Source organism: Pelophylax lessonae, assembly GCF_965119305.1.
Source record: "Pelophylax lessonae genome assembly, chromosome: 1".
Taxonomy (NCBI): domain Eukaryota; kingdom Metazoa; phylum Chordata; class Amphibia; order Anura; family Ranidae; genus Pelophylax; species Pelophylax lessonae.
Window position 1 is genome coordinate 848,624,645 of NC_138768.1, and position 17,537 is coordinate 848,642,181.

Sequence of the window (17,537 nt, forward strand, 5' to 3'; positions counted from 1 at the left end):
GATGTAACATGTGATACTATTTTATTATAACAATAAAACAAATAAAAATAATTAACAATAATAATGCTTAATGACAACTTTTTTTAAAGAATCATTTGTGTCTAACCAGTCCTACTGAAATGTCTGCACACCCAGTGTTAGTATTATAGGAATGAAGAAGTGGAGTTACATTAAAATTCAATGTTTATAAATATAATAATATAATTATAAATAACAATAAAATAAGAAAATCTATTGCCAGGTTTTGGTTTGTTTTATTAATTTCCTTTTTGAATTTAAATCTGGTCTCACCAGGATAATATAACATTTGGGGAGAAATATGCAACCCAAAATTCCCATGCTAGAAGCTATTATAGCAAATATCTCTACTAGCACAGTATTCTTCCCTGTAACATTCATATAGGCCGGGATAAAAGTGATCCAGACACTGCAGAACACCAGCATGCTGAAGGTGATGTATTTGGTCTCATTGAAACTGTCTGGTAAATTTCTGGCCAGGAAAGCCACAAAGAAACTCACAGCTGCTAGAAGTCCCATGTAACCCAGAAGTATGGAGAATGCCAGAGTAGATCCTTCATTACATTGAAGGATAATTCTATCAGGATATAGGTCAGTGTTACTTTCTGGAAATGGACAGGCAGTCAATAACCAAATGACGCTAATTAAAACCTGGATAAATGAACAAAGAAGAACCAAAGTGTTGGGGATTTTTACTCCAATATATTTTCTCCAGAAACTTCCAGGTTTGGTGGCATTGAAGGCCATGTAGACCATAATAGTTTTGGCCAGAATGGAGGATACAGCCACTGAAAAGATGATTCCAAAGGATGTCTGCCGAAACATGCAGCTGATAGGTCCAGGCCGGCCCAAAAACAAAAACACACAGAGGAAGCTCAACATGATGGAGACCAGAAGAATGAAGCTCAAGTTTTGATTATTAGCTCTTACCACTGGAGTCTCTCGGGATGCAATAAAAACATAAAAAATAGCGGATGTTTTAAGAAACAGTAAAACAGAAATAACTGAGACTGTGAGAGGAACTGCGTCATTCCCGTAAGACAGAAATTCAACAGGTTTTGGTACACACTGATTGTTATCATTTGGCCACTCATCTTCTGAACACTTATGACATGAACCTTTATCTAAAAAAGAAAGCCTACAGTGTGAAAACCTGTTGCAATATTTTTATTTCAAGCAAAATGTTTACTAAGGTGATAATTCCAAGATGAGCTAAGGTTTTTCATGTTCATTTTAAAAATCAAGGGACCGATGGATAACTTCCCGGACCTGCTGATCGGCAAGGAGATGCATTGGACGGAGCTCTGCATATTTAAACAATGCAGAGCTCTGTCCTGTCAGGGTAAATGTGGTAGATTTTGTTTCTCTGCAAAGCAGGGAATAAAATCTAGCACATCCCTTAGTGAAAGCACCTACACTGTACACACAAAAACACTGGCTAGGCACACATTTAGTCCTTTGATCGCCCTAGATGTTAACCCCTTCCCAGGCAGTGTCATTAGTACAGTGACAGTGCACATTTCTAGCACTGATCACTGTATTATTGTCACTGGTTCCCACAAAGTGTCAGTTAGTGTCAGATTGGCCGTCACAATATTGCAGTCCAGCTGATCGCCGCCATACCTAGTATAAAAAAAAAATTGCAACATTTATATTATGTGCATGGAGTAATCAATAAATATGTGATTACCTATAGCGCTTGCTTAAATGAATTGGTAAACAATCGAATAAATTACATACAAATCCCGTGATGCATTACAAATTGAATGATAAATAATGGTGCTGAGATAAAATAGCAATAAATTTAAAATACGGTAAAATTAAACTGTATATGTAAGAAAAATTATTATAGAAAAATTATGTCAATCACAAAAAAAGTCCTTGAAGTTCATGTGCAAAAAATTGATAAATGATGTGCGAATAAAATATATAAGTGCAAGTAAAAAATGATATAAGTGCAAATAAAAAATTGAACACAGTTGTGACTGGGGAAGAGCAGATCTTGGGTCTGTGTTTGCTATACATACCCTTGCTTGACAGTTCATGGATCTAGGTATATGTACTGGCTTGTGGTCTTTCTCGTTGCCCTGATTTCTTCCGAAGACAAGTTCGTAAAGAAGGTGATCAGCAGGAGGAGTGTTACTGCAGAGAAAGACATCTGCCAGGAGGAAACGTACCCCGACCCAGAGAGGGTCACTAGAAGCACGTATGGTCCTAGTGTCTTAAGACATATAGGACCCCTGCGATCTGGTGAGTGTGAATTTCATCTACCTCTTCACGGTGAAACACTAGAAGGGACACCAGGGCAAGAGTGATTATATTTATCACGGAGCACCAAGCACTAATCACTTTATCTTTGGACATTTTATGTCCAGTGTACTCTATCAAATGCTTTTTCAACATCAACAGAGATTAGTAAGGAAGATATACTGTTATGTTAAGCCCATTGGATAAGGTTAATGGAGCATCGAGTGCGATCTGAGGTTTGGTGGCCAGGGACGAATCCCACTAGATCATGGTGGAGAAGGGATGGTGTAAGTCAGGAGGTACGGTTAGCTAAAATTTTTGCGTATAATTTTGTGTCCAAATTAGGGAGGGAGATAGGGTGAAAATTAGTGGGGTTGACTGAGGGCTAACCTGGTTTGGGTATAGTCATGGTTAGAGATTCCCAAAAAATTTTCGAACAGGAGCCACAATCTATATTGCTGTTAAAGGCGTCAGTCAGGTAGGGAGTCAAACAGTTATTAGATTATCTATAACAAAGCTGTCAGGCTGGGGGATTTATGTAAGGGGAGGGATTTAATAGCCTTAGTACTTCTGTCGGGGTAAGTGGAGATGGGAATTCTTCAAGTTGGGATTCAGGTATGGAGGGAAGGTTAATAGAATCTGGAAATTGACAGAACATGTCTGAGTTCAGAGGCAAGGAAGTGGGGGCATCCCGTAGGTTATATAAGGATGAATATAATTGACAAAAATTGTCCTCAAGTTCTGACGGATTAAAGATTTTACGGTTGTTGTTGGTAATGAGAGGGAGGTATGTGGCACTGCCTACTAATCCAATAAACTTAACGTCTGGTAATACAGCATATAATAAATCTACAATTTTTAGTTCAAGTGAAAAGATCACAATTAAAGTGACAGAGTGTATAAAGTAAAATAATCTCAAATTAAGGTGTCACAGTGCAATAAATGATATAATAGTGACTGTAAAACTTAATATATATTTTGTAACTCCTGTAGGAATTCTTGATGTTCTCCAAACATGACTGGTCATAGTGAAAAAACTCTTGTGCTCACTCCCAGGACCGCACTCACCAGATATGAGAACCCCCACAGGGGTAGTGGGCTTTTCTGTAGTTTAAGGGATATAGCTCATATAGATATCCAGTGATGGACCCCAGTAACCATAGATGGTGTGCATAAATACATATGCCCAGGATATGTAGGGAAGAAAGAGGGCTCAAAAAAAAGTACCATTTTTAAAATCCAGGAAGTTTATTGAAAAACAAACTCACAATGGTAGAATTGATACAAGCAGTATAAAAACCGATTCCTCAGCTTTCCGTGTGGACTAGGAGCGCTTCCAGAATGCTACGCATTACAAAAATCGGAAGTGCTTTCTAAAAGGGCGGAAATGACGAGATAACGCTTTACGTGTTTCGTCGATGTGACGTCATCATGAGCAGCATCACTTACGCCATGTCCGCACCATGAATACTAGATGGTTACTAGGCAACCGGAGAACAACTGCAGCCCATTAGCTACCGCGGCCAATCAAAGAGCTAAAGACTAAAGATGACCAAGCTGTTGTCGGGCAGAGTAAATGGGATACCGCAACAGACAAAAACATAAAGATTACATTTGACATAATTAGGCAATGTTCTCCCATATGGATTTTTATACTAAAATCAAATAGTCCGCTTCCTTAGTGCAGATTCTTTATTACAATATTTATGGTTGTTGTTGACTGTTAAAAAAGGGTATCTCAGGTGCGGCTACCTTACATTTATGTTGTTTTGCTAAAAAGGCACCAGGGCTATTGTTTAATGCATAAAAGTCTCCTTTTATGTAAAGACTGTGCAGTTTGATGTGGTAATCAAAGGAATGTTTAAAAAGGTTGGTAAGTTGAAAGCACAGTTCTTTCAGATTGGCAGCGGTGTTAAGGTAAAATTTTAGCTTGTTTTGGGAGTCCAGAAGATGTATTTCGGAAGTGAGTTGAGTTATGAAGTGCATACCTTGGCGTTTCTTGTGGGCTGAAATGTATTCCTAGAGTATTCCTCTAATAAAGACCTTGTGGCTGTTCCAAAAAATAAAAAACTGATCCAGAATTGTTTGTAAAGAAGGTCTCATAGGCAAAGTCTATCTGTTTCTGGTAGTCAGGTTTGATGAGGAGGGAGGCATCGAGTCTCTACAGAGAAGGGGAAATGCTATAAGCGAAAAAAGAGAGTTCCGGGGTTATGGGGGCATGGCCCGACCAGGTGATTAGTCTGATAGAGGCTGAGGATATATGTTGTAATGTGAATTTATCTACAGGAAGAGATTGAGTCTAAAGTACACTTTGTGTGGGGAAGAATAAAAGGTGAAATCTCTCTCATTTCTATGTATACACACATAGAAAAGGTCTTCTTGGGAGAGGAGTAGTGTTGGGCCCAACACCTCCAGTTCGGTTTGCACCAGAACTCCCGAACATGGAAAAGTTTCAGACCCGAACGGCAATCCCTATTATGGGTCTATAGGTCCCAAACTTAAAAAATAAAAAGTCTCTATTTTAAAGGCTTACATGCTTATATTAGGATTATTAATTATTGGACATTAACCACATAACGACTGCTCACATTGCTGCTACTGCGGCAATGTGGCTCGTTATCGTCCAGTGACGTAGACCTACGTCGCTGGACTCCTCCCTTTGTGGGCGGCGCGCGCGCGCCGCCGGAGGCTCGCTCCCACTGTTTTCAGTCACAGCGGGAGTCGGGCCAGGGGAGGAGCGGCGGCGATCGCCGCTGCTCTTCCCCGATCGTCGGGGAATCGAGTGTGGAGATCCGCCCGCTTGTGTAAACAAAGCGGGCGGATCTCCTAAGTGACAGGCAGGGTCAGATAGCTGAACATGCGATCTGTCCCTGTGTCACTCAGTCACCTCCCCCCACACATGTCAGTAAGCACCAGGCATACATTAACCCCTCCCTCTCCAATAAAATTAACCCCTTCCCTGCCAGTGTCATTTTTACAGTAACAGTGCATATTTATAGCACTGATTACTGTAGTAATGTCACTGGTACCCCCAAAAGTGTCAAAAATGTCAGTCAAGGGTCCGATCTGTCCACTGCAATGTCGCAGTCCCGCAAAAAAAATCGCAGATCGCCGCCATTACTCGTTAAAAAAAAAAAACACCAAAAATGACAGAAATCTTTCCCTTAGTTAGTAAACGCAATAACTTTTGCGCAAACCAATCAAAATACACTTATTGTGATTTTTTTTTTACCAAAAATATGTAGCAGAAAACAAATTGGCCAAAAATGATAAAACATATTTGATTTTTACGTTTTTTTGGGGGGAATTTCATATAAAAAAAAATTTAAAAATATTGTTATTTTTTCAAAATTTTTGCTCTTTTTTTGTTTATAGCGCAAAAACTAAAAATCGCACAGGTGATCAAATACCACTAAAAGAAAGCTCTATTTGTGGGAAAAAAAGGATGTAAATTTTGTTTGGGTACGGCATTGCATGACCGCGCAATTGTCAGTTAAATTCGCACAGTGCCGAATCGCAAAAAGTGGCCTGGACGTAAGACAGCAAAATCCTCCGGTGGTAAAGTTGTTAAAAGGGTATGGGGGCCTGGGTATTTCCCTGATTGACATATATTAATGCAAACATTTTTTTTAAAAAGATAATTTTTAACCACTTGCCTACTAGCCACTTTCACCCCCTTCCTGCCCTGCATTTGTCATTTTTCACACATATAGAGCTTTATTTTAGGGATATTTAATCACCACAGTTTTTTTTTGCTAAATAGGCAATTAAACATTTTCATAATTTGTTATAAAATTTTAAAAATGTCTCCTTCACTGATGTGCGCTGATGAGGCTGCACTGACTGGCACTGATAGGCTGCACTTATGGGCACTTATAGGCTGCACTGATGGACATTGATGTGCTGCACTGATGGACATTGATGGGCACTGATAGGCGGCACTGGTGAGGCGGTAATGGTGGGAACTGATGAGGCTGCACTGATAGGTGGCATTGATGGGCACTGATAGGTGACACTGATGGGCACTGATAGGTGGCATGAATCAGCACTAATTGGCAGCACTGATGGGCACTGGTAGATGGCACTGATAGGTGACATTGATGGGGAGGCACTGATGGACTGCACTGGTGGGCACAGATTGGCAGCACTGGTGGGCACAGATTGGCAACACTGGTGGGCACAGATTGGCAACACTGGTGGACACTGTTGGAACTCCACTGATAAACATGACACTGATAAGCCGGCTTTCTCCTCCCTTCCTCACCTCGTCAGTGTAAGGAAATGAGTGCCGATAGCCTTCTTTAGTGATGAGCCGAATACCCCCCTGTTCGGTTCGCACAAGAACACCGCGTACAGGAGAAAAGTTAGTTCGAACAAACTAACTCCATTGAAGTCTATCTTTTTAAAGGCTTAAATGCAAGTTATTGCCCAACTAAAGTGTATGGGTATCCGGGTACTGTCCTGGGAAACATGTAGCAATGCAAACATTTTTTAAAAAAACTATCATTTTTAAAGGAGCAGGGATTTACCGATTTTAATGATGCTTCCTCTAATAATCCCTCTATATCCCAGAGATGCTGGGCAGTCGGCCCAGGTCCCTAACAGCATGAGGGTGTGAGCCCAGCCACCCTGTCTTCTCTCCAGTGGCTGAAAGGACTCCAGGGGGAAGGGCCAGTTCACGCTTCTTCCCCGCAGAGGGTATGTTCTACGAGAGAGGCAGAGGTTGGCTGGGTGAGTAATTCTCCGTTTGGGACAATTCGCTTGGGGTACTATGTGGGTACAGACATTGGGGGACTGGAACTATGGACTAACTTCGAAGTCGACCAGTTTGGGGGGTCTCCTTCTGTGTTAGTCTCCTGCCGAAAGGGGAGATAAGTGACAGGAGTCACTTTGGGTGGGGGGCTCGTTGACCCCAGATTACTTTAGAGAGGTCAGGAAACTCCTTGTCCAGCTTCCCCAGCCCCTCTTATGTGTAAGTCACCCTGGGTCTATTAGGAGCACAATATGACCAAGAACCCCAGTCTGGTCTGCACTAATCAGACTCGCTGAACAAGCACCCGACATTTCGTATTACCCCGGTTATCCTGGGTTCTATATGTGTGGTTTGTGTTGAAAGAATGAAGGGCCTCTTTCACTTGGGACAACCATCAAGAAATATATAAAGATAAACAATTTGACGTTTCAGATTGCTTGAATATTGTTGGAGTTTCTCATAGACCCTTGCTAGATAGTGAGGTGGGGTGGAGTTTGTTATTGGTAAGTGCCTGTATCCCATTGTTCTATTGTTTCTGTCTGCCTTAAGATCAACCTATTATTGGATGTATGTGGATTGGCTGCTAAGGGGGAGGGGGGGGGCGGTTGTCCCACAGTGTATATCTCTTTGTGCCTGTGTTTGAATAAACAGTTTTTATTCTGGAAGGTTTCAAACTTATACAAGCTAAGTTGTTGGCTGGTTTTGTATGGGGGCAGCTGGGAAAATCTGATATCTATGTTCACGACTGGGAGCAAGTCGTATACTGACAGAAGTCCACAAGTACAGTGTGGGTTGCGGTTCCGTTACAGGGCATAATTACACAAATTTGATAGATATTAGGAAATGGGTAATTGGGTGTACTTCATTGAATGAAAAGCAGTGTTTGGTGCATTTTAAATTGAGGTCTGCCTCTGACAAAAATAGAAAAACTATTAAATAAATAAATAAATAAAAAGGGGGAACACCAGCATCACAGTAAAAAAAAAAAAAAAAAAAATTGCGGCTGACAATCTACAAAAAGGAGGCAGACAGGCGCAGCAACCAAAAAACTGTATAGCACACTAAATGTAATGTAATGCTTTTAAACACTGCACTACACTCACACTAAACTTTACTCACAGTATAATCACACTACACTGAGACTACACTATACTTACACTACACTGACACACTATACTCACTGTAAAGTGACACACTACACTGACACACTACACTATACTCACCCTATACTCACACTATACTAACACTACACTGTACTTACACTACACTGACACTACACTATACTCACACAACACTGAGGTTACGCTATACTGTATACTCACACTGCACTGTCACACTACACTCACACTATACTATACTCACACTACACTAACACTACTCTATATTTACACTACACTGACACTGATTTCAGATAATGAGCAAAAATGGATGCAGGATTTTCATTGGTTGGCTTAACTTATTGACAAGGTGGGTCACACATAAAGTCATAGATGAGTGAAAAAAATTAAGAGGCCTACTGAGTCTTTCCCTTCCTTATTTCTTATTATTTTGTTGTTGAGTGTAGATCTACAGTATGTCTACCCCAAGCATTGTCAAATGTATTCAATATTGACCAATTTACTACCTTGGCTGGAAGTTTTAACCAAAGATTCACTACTCTTTCTTTAAAATATTACTTTCTAAGGTTAGTCTTGAACCTTCCTCCTACTTGTCTAAAGGTTAAGCCTTGTGTTCTTGATCTCAGCTTCATATTCTGGCCTCCGCCCTGACCATTGTTTACACACCTAATGTATTTAAAAGGAATTAAATAACTTTCCCCTTTCCATTCTTTTCCTGAGGCTGTATTTATTGAATTTCTATCTTAGACTTTTTGCAATTTTTGATGCCCATCTCTGGACTCATTCGATCCAATCAATATCTTTTTTACAGGTAAGGTTTTGAGAACTGGACACAATATTCTAAGTTAGGACCTAGGATACTGTTTCTGTAGAGAAATTAGGACTTCCTTCCTCTTGCTGGTCATCTCTCCTTGATGCACCCCACACTTGTATGCATGTTCCCCTCTGCCTGGTCACATATGGGTCAATAAATAGAAAAAAATGTGCAAATGCTTCATTCAGTTAGTAACTGATTTATGAATACCTGGATTCAAGAAGTGAGGAAGATAATATTATAACACTGAGAAATATTGATTTTTTTTTCACCTGTCTCATTGGATATCTCCCCCTTTGGGCACTGAACACACTCAAAGCAACAGCGATGAATCCCCCTCTTCATCACTCTTCTGGTACGCAGAGAACAGTCTTCAGAGCATGTAGACACTGGAATCTAGAAGACATCCATTAAAAAAAATAAGGATTCTAACAATCCCTCTGTGACTGTGGAGAGGAGCAGCACTGGAGGAAGTGGATTATTTAGGCTCCTTTATAAAAATCAAGGGGGATATTTATAAAGCAGTGAATGTGGAATTCACTATACCATCACTGTAGGTGAATCTTCCTGGTGCATGTGTTTCAAATTACAGTGGTCAATCCACCTGCAGTAAATGTGTGGTGAATGTCACACTCACTGCTTTATAAATATGCCCCTCAATTGTTTTCCTGTTGTTCAGTTATTACCACTCTTAAATAGTGTATTCAATTCTTCAAAGTTTATACTCTGTAATGTTTTCACATATGTTTTAGTATTTATTCAAACATCTCCGGATTTTGACAAAATGGAGCAATAGTAGGCACATTAAAGCATTTGTTACCCTAAAAAAAAAAAAAAAAAAGAACAGATACTGTTTTCTAAAGCATGTTATACATCACAGTGCTTGTGATGTGTCATTTTGCCCCCAGTAACACCTAAAAAACCTGGTTGATCCTGCCAGTTTATTCCCTTCCCTCTGTACACTGACCACAGTATATCATGGCTGCTAAGCCCTGACACCGTGGTCAGTGTACATACCTCCGTCATCTGCAGCCCAGCTCTACTCTACTGTGTCCTCCTCTCCCCTCCCTTCCTGTCGGCTGTTTCAGCGCCCGCCCCTCCACTCCTGCTGCTCTCATATTTATTAAATCCCCTCTGTATTTTAACACTAAGTGCTCCTGTGCCTGTCTTAAAGAAAAAATATGCGATCTGTACCTATATCACAGTGGCTCCCAGCGATCATGTGACCGATCGGCTCTCTCTCTCCTCTCTTCCCTTTCTCCCCGGCTGATGCCATCTGCAGTGCTCAGCCCCACCCACTGGAGCTGTCATCTGGGCAGAGGAGAGAGCCGAGGGATCAGCTGATCGCTGGGAGCCGCTCTTGTATAGGCACAGATTGGCATATTTTTTTCTATAAGACAGACACAGGAGCACTTAGTGTTATATTATAGAGGGGATTTGATTATTTTATAGTAGTGGCTTAATAACCACTTTAGAAACATAGAAACATAGAATGTGTCGGCAGATAAGAACCATTTGGCCCATCTAGTCTGCCCAATATATCTGAATCCTATGAATAGTCCCTGGCCCTATCTTATATGAAGGATAGCCTTATGCCTATCCCATGCATGCTTAAACTCCTTCACTGTATTTGCAGCTACCACTTCTGCAGGAAGGTTATTCCATGCATCCACTACTCTCTCAGTAAAGTAATACTTCCTCATATTACTTTTAAACCTTTGCCCCTCTAATTTAAAACTGTGTCCTCTTGTGGTAGTTTTTCTTCTTTTAAATATGCTCTCCTCCTTTACCGAGTTGATTCCCTTTATGTATTTAAAAGTTTCTATCATATCCCCTCTGTCTCTTCTTTCTTCCAAGCTATACATGTTAAGGTCCTTTATCCTTTCCTGGTAAGTTTTTTCCTGCAATCCATGTACTAGTTTAGTAGCTCTTCTCTGAACTCTCTCTAGAGTATCTATATCCTTCTGGAGATATGGCCTCCAGTACTGCGCACAATACTCCAAGTGAGGTCTCACCAGTGTTCTGTACAGCGGCATAAGCACTTCTCTCTTTCTACTGCTTATACCTCTCCCTATACATCCAAGCATTCTGCTGGCATTTCGTGCTGCTCTATTACATTGTCTTCCCACCTTTAAGTCTTCTGAAATAATTACTCCTAAATCCCTTTCCTCAGATACTGAGGTCAGGACTTTGTCAAATATTCTATATTCTGCCCTTGGGTTTTTACGCCCCAGGTGCATTATCTTTCACTTATCCACATTAAATTTCAGTTGCCAGAGTTCTGACCATTCTTCTAGTTTTCCTAAATCCTTTTCCATTTGGCGTTTCCCTCCAGGAACATCAACCCTGTTACATATCTTTGTGTCATCAGCAAAAAGACAAACCTTACCATCGAGGCCTTTTGCAATATCACTTATGAAGATATTAAACAAAATTGGTCCCAGTACAGATCCCTGAGGTACCCCACTGGTAACATGACCTTGTTCGCTTAGCTTTCATTCTATATAGCTTTCATTCTATTTAAAAAATGAACAAATAATTTCTTATATAGTTACATAGTTAGTGAGGTTGAAAAAGACATCAGTCCATCCAGTTCAACCTATGATGTGTGTGTGTGTTTGCTGTTAACCGTACATTGTATACCCCTGTATGTTGTGGTCTTTAAGGTGCCCATCTAATCGTTTTTCGAAACTATCAATGCTCCCTGCTGATACAACAGTTTGCGGAAGAGAATTCCACATCCTTACTACTCTTACAGTGAAGAACCCCCTGCGTATTTTAAGGTTAAACCGCCTTTCCTCTAGTTTTAGTTAGTGGCCACGTGTCTTATTGTATTCCCTTTCTCTGAATAGGTTTTTCCATATGCTAGGGTTGCCAGTACAGTATTTGTACATTGATATCATATCCCCCCTCAATCGTCTCTTCTCCAGAGAAAATAAGTTCAGTGCTTGTAGTCTTTCCTCATAGCTGATGTCCTCCATTCCCCTAATTATTTTTGTTGCCCTTCTCTGGACTTTCTCCAGTTCCAGCACATCCTTCCTGAGGACCGGTGCCCAGAACTGGACTTATGAAAGAAAAAAATATATTTTTTTTTAATTGTTGTAATCGTTTTCCTCTTTTCAAGTTTTAATAAAATTTGCTATTATCTGAAATATCTTGAAATTGAAAGAGTGCTTTTTGTTTCTTTTTTTTTCTTGGTTTTATTTATTTATTTATTTATTTATGTTTTTATTTTTTTAATGATTGCTGTAAAATCACTGTAAAAAATGAAAAGTGAATGAAATCATAAAATGAAAATAATGTATTTTTTAGCTTCTTAAAAAAAAGACCATAAAGCTCATATCTTTTCATTGATCATTCCACATCAAACATAGAGAATCAATATTTTTCTCTCCATGGTGCATTTACAAGAAATAGAAGCAGCACTTTGTAAACACATTTCTAATTTTATTATACACTGCTCAAAAAAAATTAAGGGAACAGAGTATAGCATCAGGTCAGTTAAACTCCTGGGATATTGATCTGGTCAATTTAGTAGCAGAGGGGGTTGTTAATTAGTTTAAGCTGCTTTGATGTTAATGAAATTAACAACAGGGGCAGTAGATTGGTAACAAGGAGACACTCTTTAAAACAGGAATGGTTTTACAGGTGAAATCCACTGACAATGTTTCCCTATTCATCTTTTCTGACTGTTTTTCACTAGTTTTGCATTTAAATAGGGTCAGTGTCACTACTGGTAGCATGAGATGATACCTGGACCCTATAGAGATTGCACAGGCAGTCCAACTCCTCCAGGATGGCACATCAATACGTGCCATTACCAGAAGGTTTGCTTTGTCTCCCAGCACAGTCTCAATGCATGGAGGAGATTCCAGGAGACCGGCAGTTACTCTAAGAGAGCTGGACAGGGCCGTAGAAGGTCCTTAACCCATCATCAGGACCGGTATCTGCTCCTTTGTGCAAGGAGGAACAGGATGACCACTGCCAGAGCTCTACAAAATGATCTCCAGCAGGCCACAGGTGTGAATGTCTCTGACCAAACAATCAGAAACAGTCTTCAGGTTGGTGGCCTGAGGGCTCGATTGGCATTTGCTATTGAACACCAGATTTGGCACATCTACCACTGGCACCCTGGGCTTTTCCTAGAGGAGAGCGGGTTCACCCTGAGCACATGTGACAGGTGTGAAAAGGGTCTGGAGAAGCCATGGAGAACTTTATGCTGCCTGTAACATTGTTCAGCATGATCAGTTTGGTGGTGGGTCAGTGATGGTCTGGGGAGGCATTTCCATGGAGGGATGCACAGACCTCTACAGGCTTGACAATGGCATCCTGATCACCATTAGGTATTGGGATCCAGTTCTTGGACCCATTGTTAGACCCTACGCTGGTGCGGTGGGTCCTGAGTTCCTCCTGGTGAATGACAATGCCCGGCCATATGTGGCGAGAGTATGCAGCCAGATCCTGGAGGATGAAGAAATTTATACCATTAAATGGCCCCCGCGCTCGCCTGACCTAAATCCAGGAGAACACCTCTGGGACATTATGTTTTGGTCTGTCTGATGCCACCAGGTTGCACCTCAGTCTTTCAGTAGCTCAGTGATGCCCTGGTCCAGATCTGGGAGGAAATACTCCATGACACCATCCGTCATCTCAAAAGGAGCATTCCCCGACGTTTTCAGGCATGCATACAAGCACGTGGGGGCCATACAAACTATTGTGGACCATTTTGAGTTGCTGCAATGAAATTTCAGCAAAATGGACTAGCTTGCTGCATCATTTTTTTCACTTTAATTTTCGAGGTGCATTTAAATTCAGCCCTCTGAAAGTTGATAATTTTCATATCCATCAAACGTTGTGGCTTTCTTTCATTCTTAACACATTACCCAGTCCATATAAGTATAAATATCGTGCATGATATTTTTCTCTATTGAGATCTGTTGTGTTTTTAAAGTGTTCCTTTCATTTTTTTGAGCAGTGTATAATAGATAGGGTCCCCAATAAAAAAATACACTGGGTTGGATTTATTAAAGGAGTCAGGAATATTCACTTAGCAAAGCAATATAATAACTGAGGTAAAGTGGCACTGTGCACATAGAATATGTCAGCTGGGCAAGGTGCACAAATAATCAAATAAAGTGACTGGGTGTAAGCTGACAGAAACAGTCCATAAATGGTTTGTACAAGTGAAAACACTCTTCATGCGGCAATACCAATGGTGACCCCGTGGTGGGTAGTATGGTGAGGTGCTTGGTGGCCCCTATGATAAGTAGCAAACTCACCAGAAATACCCACCCCACACAGGGGTATAGGGCAGATATATATAGTGGCAAAGGGCGATCCCTCTGATGGGTCCTGGTTCCCTCAAGGTATCTTGATGTACAAAGATGTGCCGGATGATCCCTGTAGTCACTTTATTTAATTATTTGTGCACCTTAGTGTGTAGAGATTCACTCGCGCCACTGGTGTACTCTCTAATATTGGTAAGCTGCACGTTAAAATAACTAAGGGAAAGTTATTGCAAGTAAATAAGAGAAAATAACTGTGCTAACCATAAAGTGCATATGTGTTTAAAAGTGTTAAATATGCATTAAAACCGACTAATAAATATTGTTAATACACAGTTAAAATACCATCAGCTTAATACATTACTGTGACAGTGTATTCTTTCAAAAATGTCCTCTGTGATTAAAACATTCATTGGATCATAATAAAGAAGAAGGAAAAAAAAGTGCAATGGTGCAGGAAAAAGTCTCTTCAGTGCAATATCGTGCTGAAGTGGCGATAATGTGTCCCTTCACTGATCACCTCGGGTGCTAGGTGGTAAGAAGACTCACTTACCAGATGTTGTGGATTCCTGGTGGCGTACGCCAACAAGGAATCAATATGCGCTTTGTCTTTTGCCTCCAGGTTCCTATATATGACTAGGGTCCACTGGATATGGCTTGTGCTCCCAGGTGTTGAAGGACAGGGGACTTCTCCTCCAAGTGTGGTTGGTAGCTCAGAATATAAAAAGCAGAGAACTCCTCCTCGTGTAGAGTGTTAAAAAACTCCTTTATTTTATATTTTTCACGAACATCAATATCGTTTAAACACTCCAAATTCCATTAAAAACACTCCAAAAGCAAAAACAAAAGCCAGATCGTGCACTCTTGTGTAGTGTTGAGCGAACACGGACTGTATTATTCGTGTTCGTACCGAATAATTGGATTTTTTTTACCCGAACACGGACACGGACACTTTACTGTATGTTCGGGTAAAAATCCGTGTTCGGTCGTTTTATTTCCGGGTTTTGCATGCTTTGGCGCTCTTTTCATGGCGGGCTTTCAACAGCCAATCAACAATCGTTTAACTGGTGTGCCTTAAGCCATCCCAGCCATGCCTGCAAATGTCTTAGTAGCTGTGATTGGCCGTCTGAAGCATGTGACCAAGTCTTTATAAGTTCGAGGCAGCCGCCGCAGCAGCGTCATTCTGCTGCTTAGCTAAGGGACAGAGCACACATCAATGTGCTGGCTGCTGATTAGGGAAAGATAGGCAGGAAAAAACCATTTGTGTCCGGATAGAATTGAGGGACAGGTCGGAGTGTTTAGGCAGGGCGAGTTGTAGGCATTTTAGGGATAGAGTCTGCTGAATTATAGGGTCAGTGTCTTCTACAAACTACAATCGATATTGCTGTGTGGGGGGTGGGGTGAATCTGCACTCAATCCTGATCTACGATCTCTTCTCAATCCTGTTAGGGACAGAGTCTGCTGAATTTTAGGGAAACTGTGTTCTACAAACTACAATCGATATTGCTGTGTGGTGTGGGATTGGAGATAGGCAGGTGTCAGTGATCCACATCCATTTTTCTGTGTGTGAGCTGCAGTGAACACAATCTTTTTGGGCTGCAGTGAACACAATCTTTTTGGGCTGCAGTGAACACAATCTTTTTGGGCTGCAGTGAACACAATCTTTTTGGGCTGCAGTGAACACAATCTTTTTGGGGTGCAGTGAACAAAATCTTTTTGGGGTGCAGTGAACACAATCCTTTTTGGTGTGCAGTGAACACAATCTTTGTGGGGTGCAGTGAACAAAATCCTTTGTGGGGTGCAGTGAACACAATCTTTTTGGGGTGCAGTGAACAAAATCCTTTTTGGGGTGCAGTGAACAACATCCTTTTTGGGGTGCAGTGAACACAATCTTTTTGGGGTGCAGTGAACAAAATCCTTTGTGGGGTGCAGTGAACACAATCTTTTTGGGGTGCAGTGAACACAATCTTTTTGGGGTGGAGTGAACAACATCCTTTTTGGGGTGCAGTGAACAAAATCCTTTTTGGGGTGCAGTGAACAAAATCATTTTTGGGGTGCAGTGAACACAATCTTTTTGGGGTGCAGTGAACACAATCTTTGTGGGGTGCAGTGAACACAATCTTTTTGGGGTGGAGTGAACAACATCCTTTTTGGGGTGCAGTGAACAACATCCTTTTTGGGGTGCAGTGAACACAATCTTTTTGGGGTGCAGTGAACACAATCTTTGTGGGGTACAGTGAACAGAATCTTTGTGGGGTGCAGTGAACACAATCTTTGGGGGGTACAGTGAACACAATCTTTTTGGGGTGCAGTGAACACAATCTTTGTGGGGTGCAGTGAACACAATCTTTTTGGGGTGGAGTGAACAAAATCATTTTTGGGGTGCAGTGAACAACATCCTTTTTGGGGTGCAGTGATCAAAATCCTTTTTGGGGTGCAGTGAACACAATCTTTTTGGGGTGCAGTGAACAAAATCCTTTGTGGGGTGCAGTGAACAGAATCTTTGTGGGGTGCAGTGAACACAATCTTTGGGGGGGTACAGTGAACACAATCTTTTTGGGGTGCAGTGAACACAATCTTTGTGGGGTACAGTGAACAGAATCTTTGTGGGGTGCAGTGAACACAATCTTTGGGGGGTACAGTGAACACAATCTTTTTGGGGTGCAGTGAACACAATCTTTGGGGGGTACAGTGAACACAATCTTTTTGGGGTGCAGTGAACACAATCTTTGTGGGGTGCAGTGAACACAATCTTTGGGGGGGTACAGTGAACACAATCTTTTTGGGGTGCAGTGAACACAATCTTTGTGGGGTGCAGTGAACAACATCCTTTTAGGGTGCAGTGAACACAATCTTTGTGGGGTACAGTGAACAGAATCTTTGTGGGGTGCAGTGAACACAATCTTTGGGGGGTACAGTGAACACAATCTTTGTGAGGTGCAGTGAACACAATCTTTGTGGGGTGCAGTGAACACAATCATTGTGGGGTGCAGTGAACTCAATCTTTGTGGGGTACAGTGAACACAATCTCATACTTCTGAAGATTTGAGGGTGCTGCCTGTTCCATACTCCCCCTACTCCTCATCTAGCCTTTTAGGGGTACAAACAATAGTAATTGGGGCCTAGTGTGGTTGTGTACGTGTGATATACATACACTTTTTTTGGATCATATTTTCTATTCCGCTATTTAATCAAAAACCTTTGGGGATCAGTTAAATTGGGGGATAGTCTGTGTTGGTACGTGTGAGAGAGATCCACCTTTCCAAGTTGTTGGGGTTCATCTCATACTTCTGAAGGTTTGA

At 41.2% G+C, this 17,537-nt stretch overlaps 1 protein-coding gene across 1 annotated transcript in view; it reads right to left on the reverse strand.

The window, feature by feature from the left end:
• Positions 1 to 231: 231 nt before the first annotated feature.
• LOC309549788 (vomeronasal type-2 receptor 26-like) overlaps positions 232 to 17,537 on the reverse strand; it is a gene marked incomplete at both ends in the record, with an annotated part of 59,919 nt that continues 42,613 nt past the window's right edge. The window contains one exon of the mRNA XM_082250294.1: positions 232 to 1,142. Within this exon, the coding sequence (XP_082106420.1) occupies positions 232 to 1,142 (911 nt within the window). The remainder of the gene's footprint in view (positions 1,143 to 17,537) is intronic.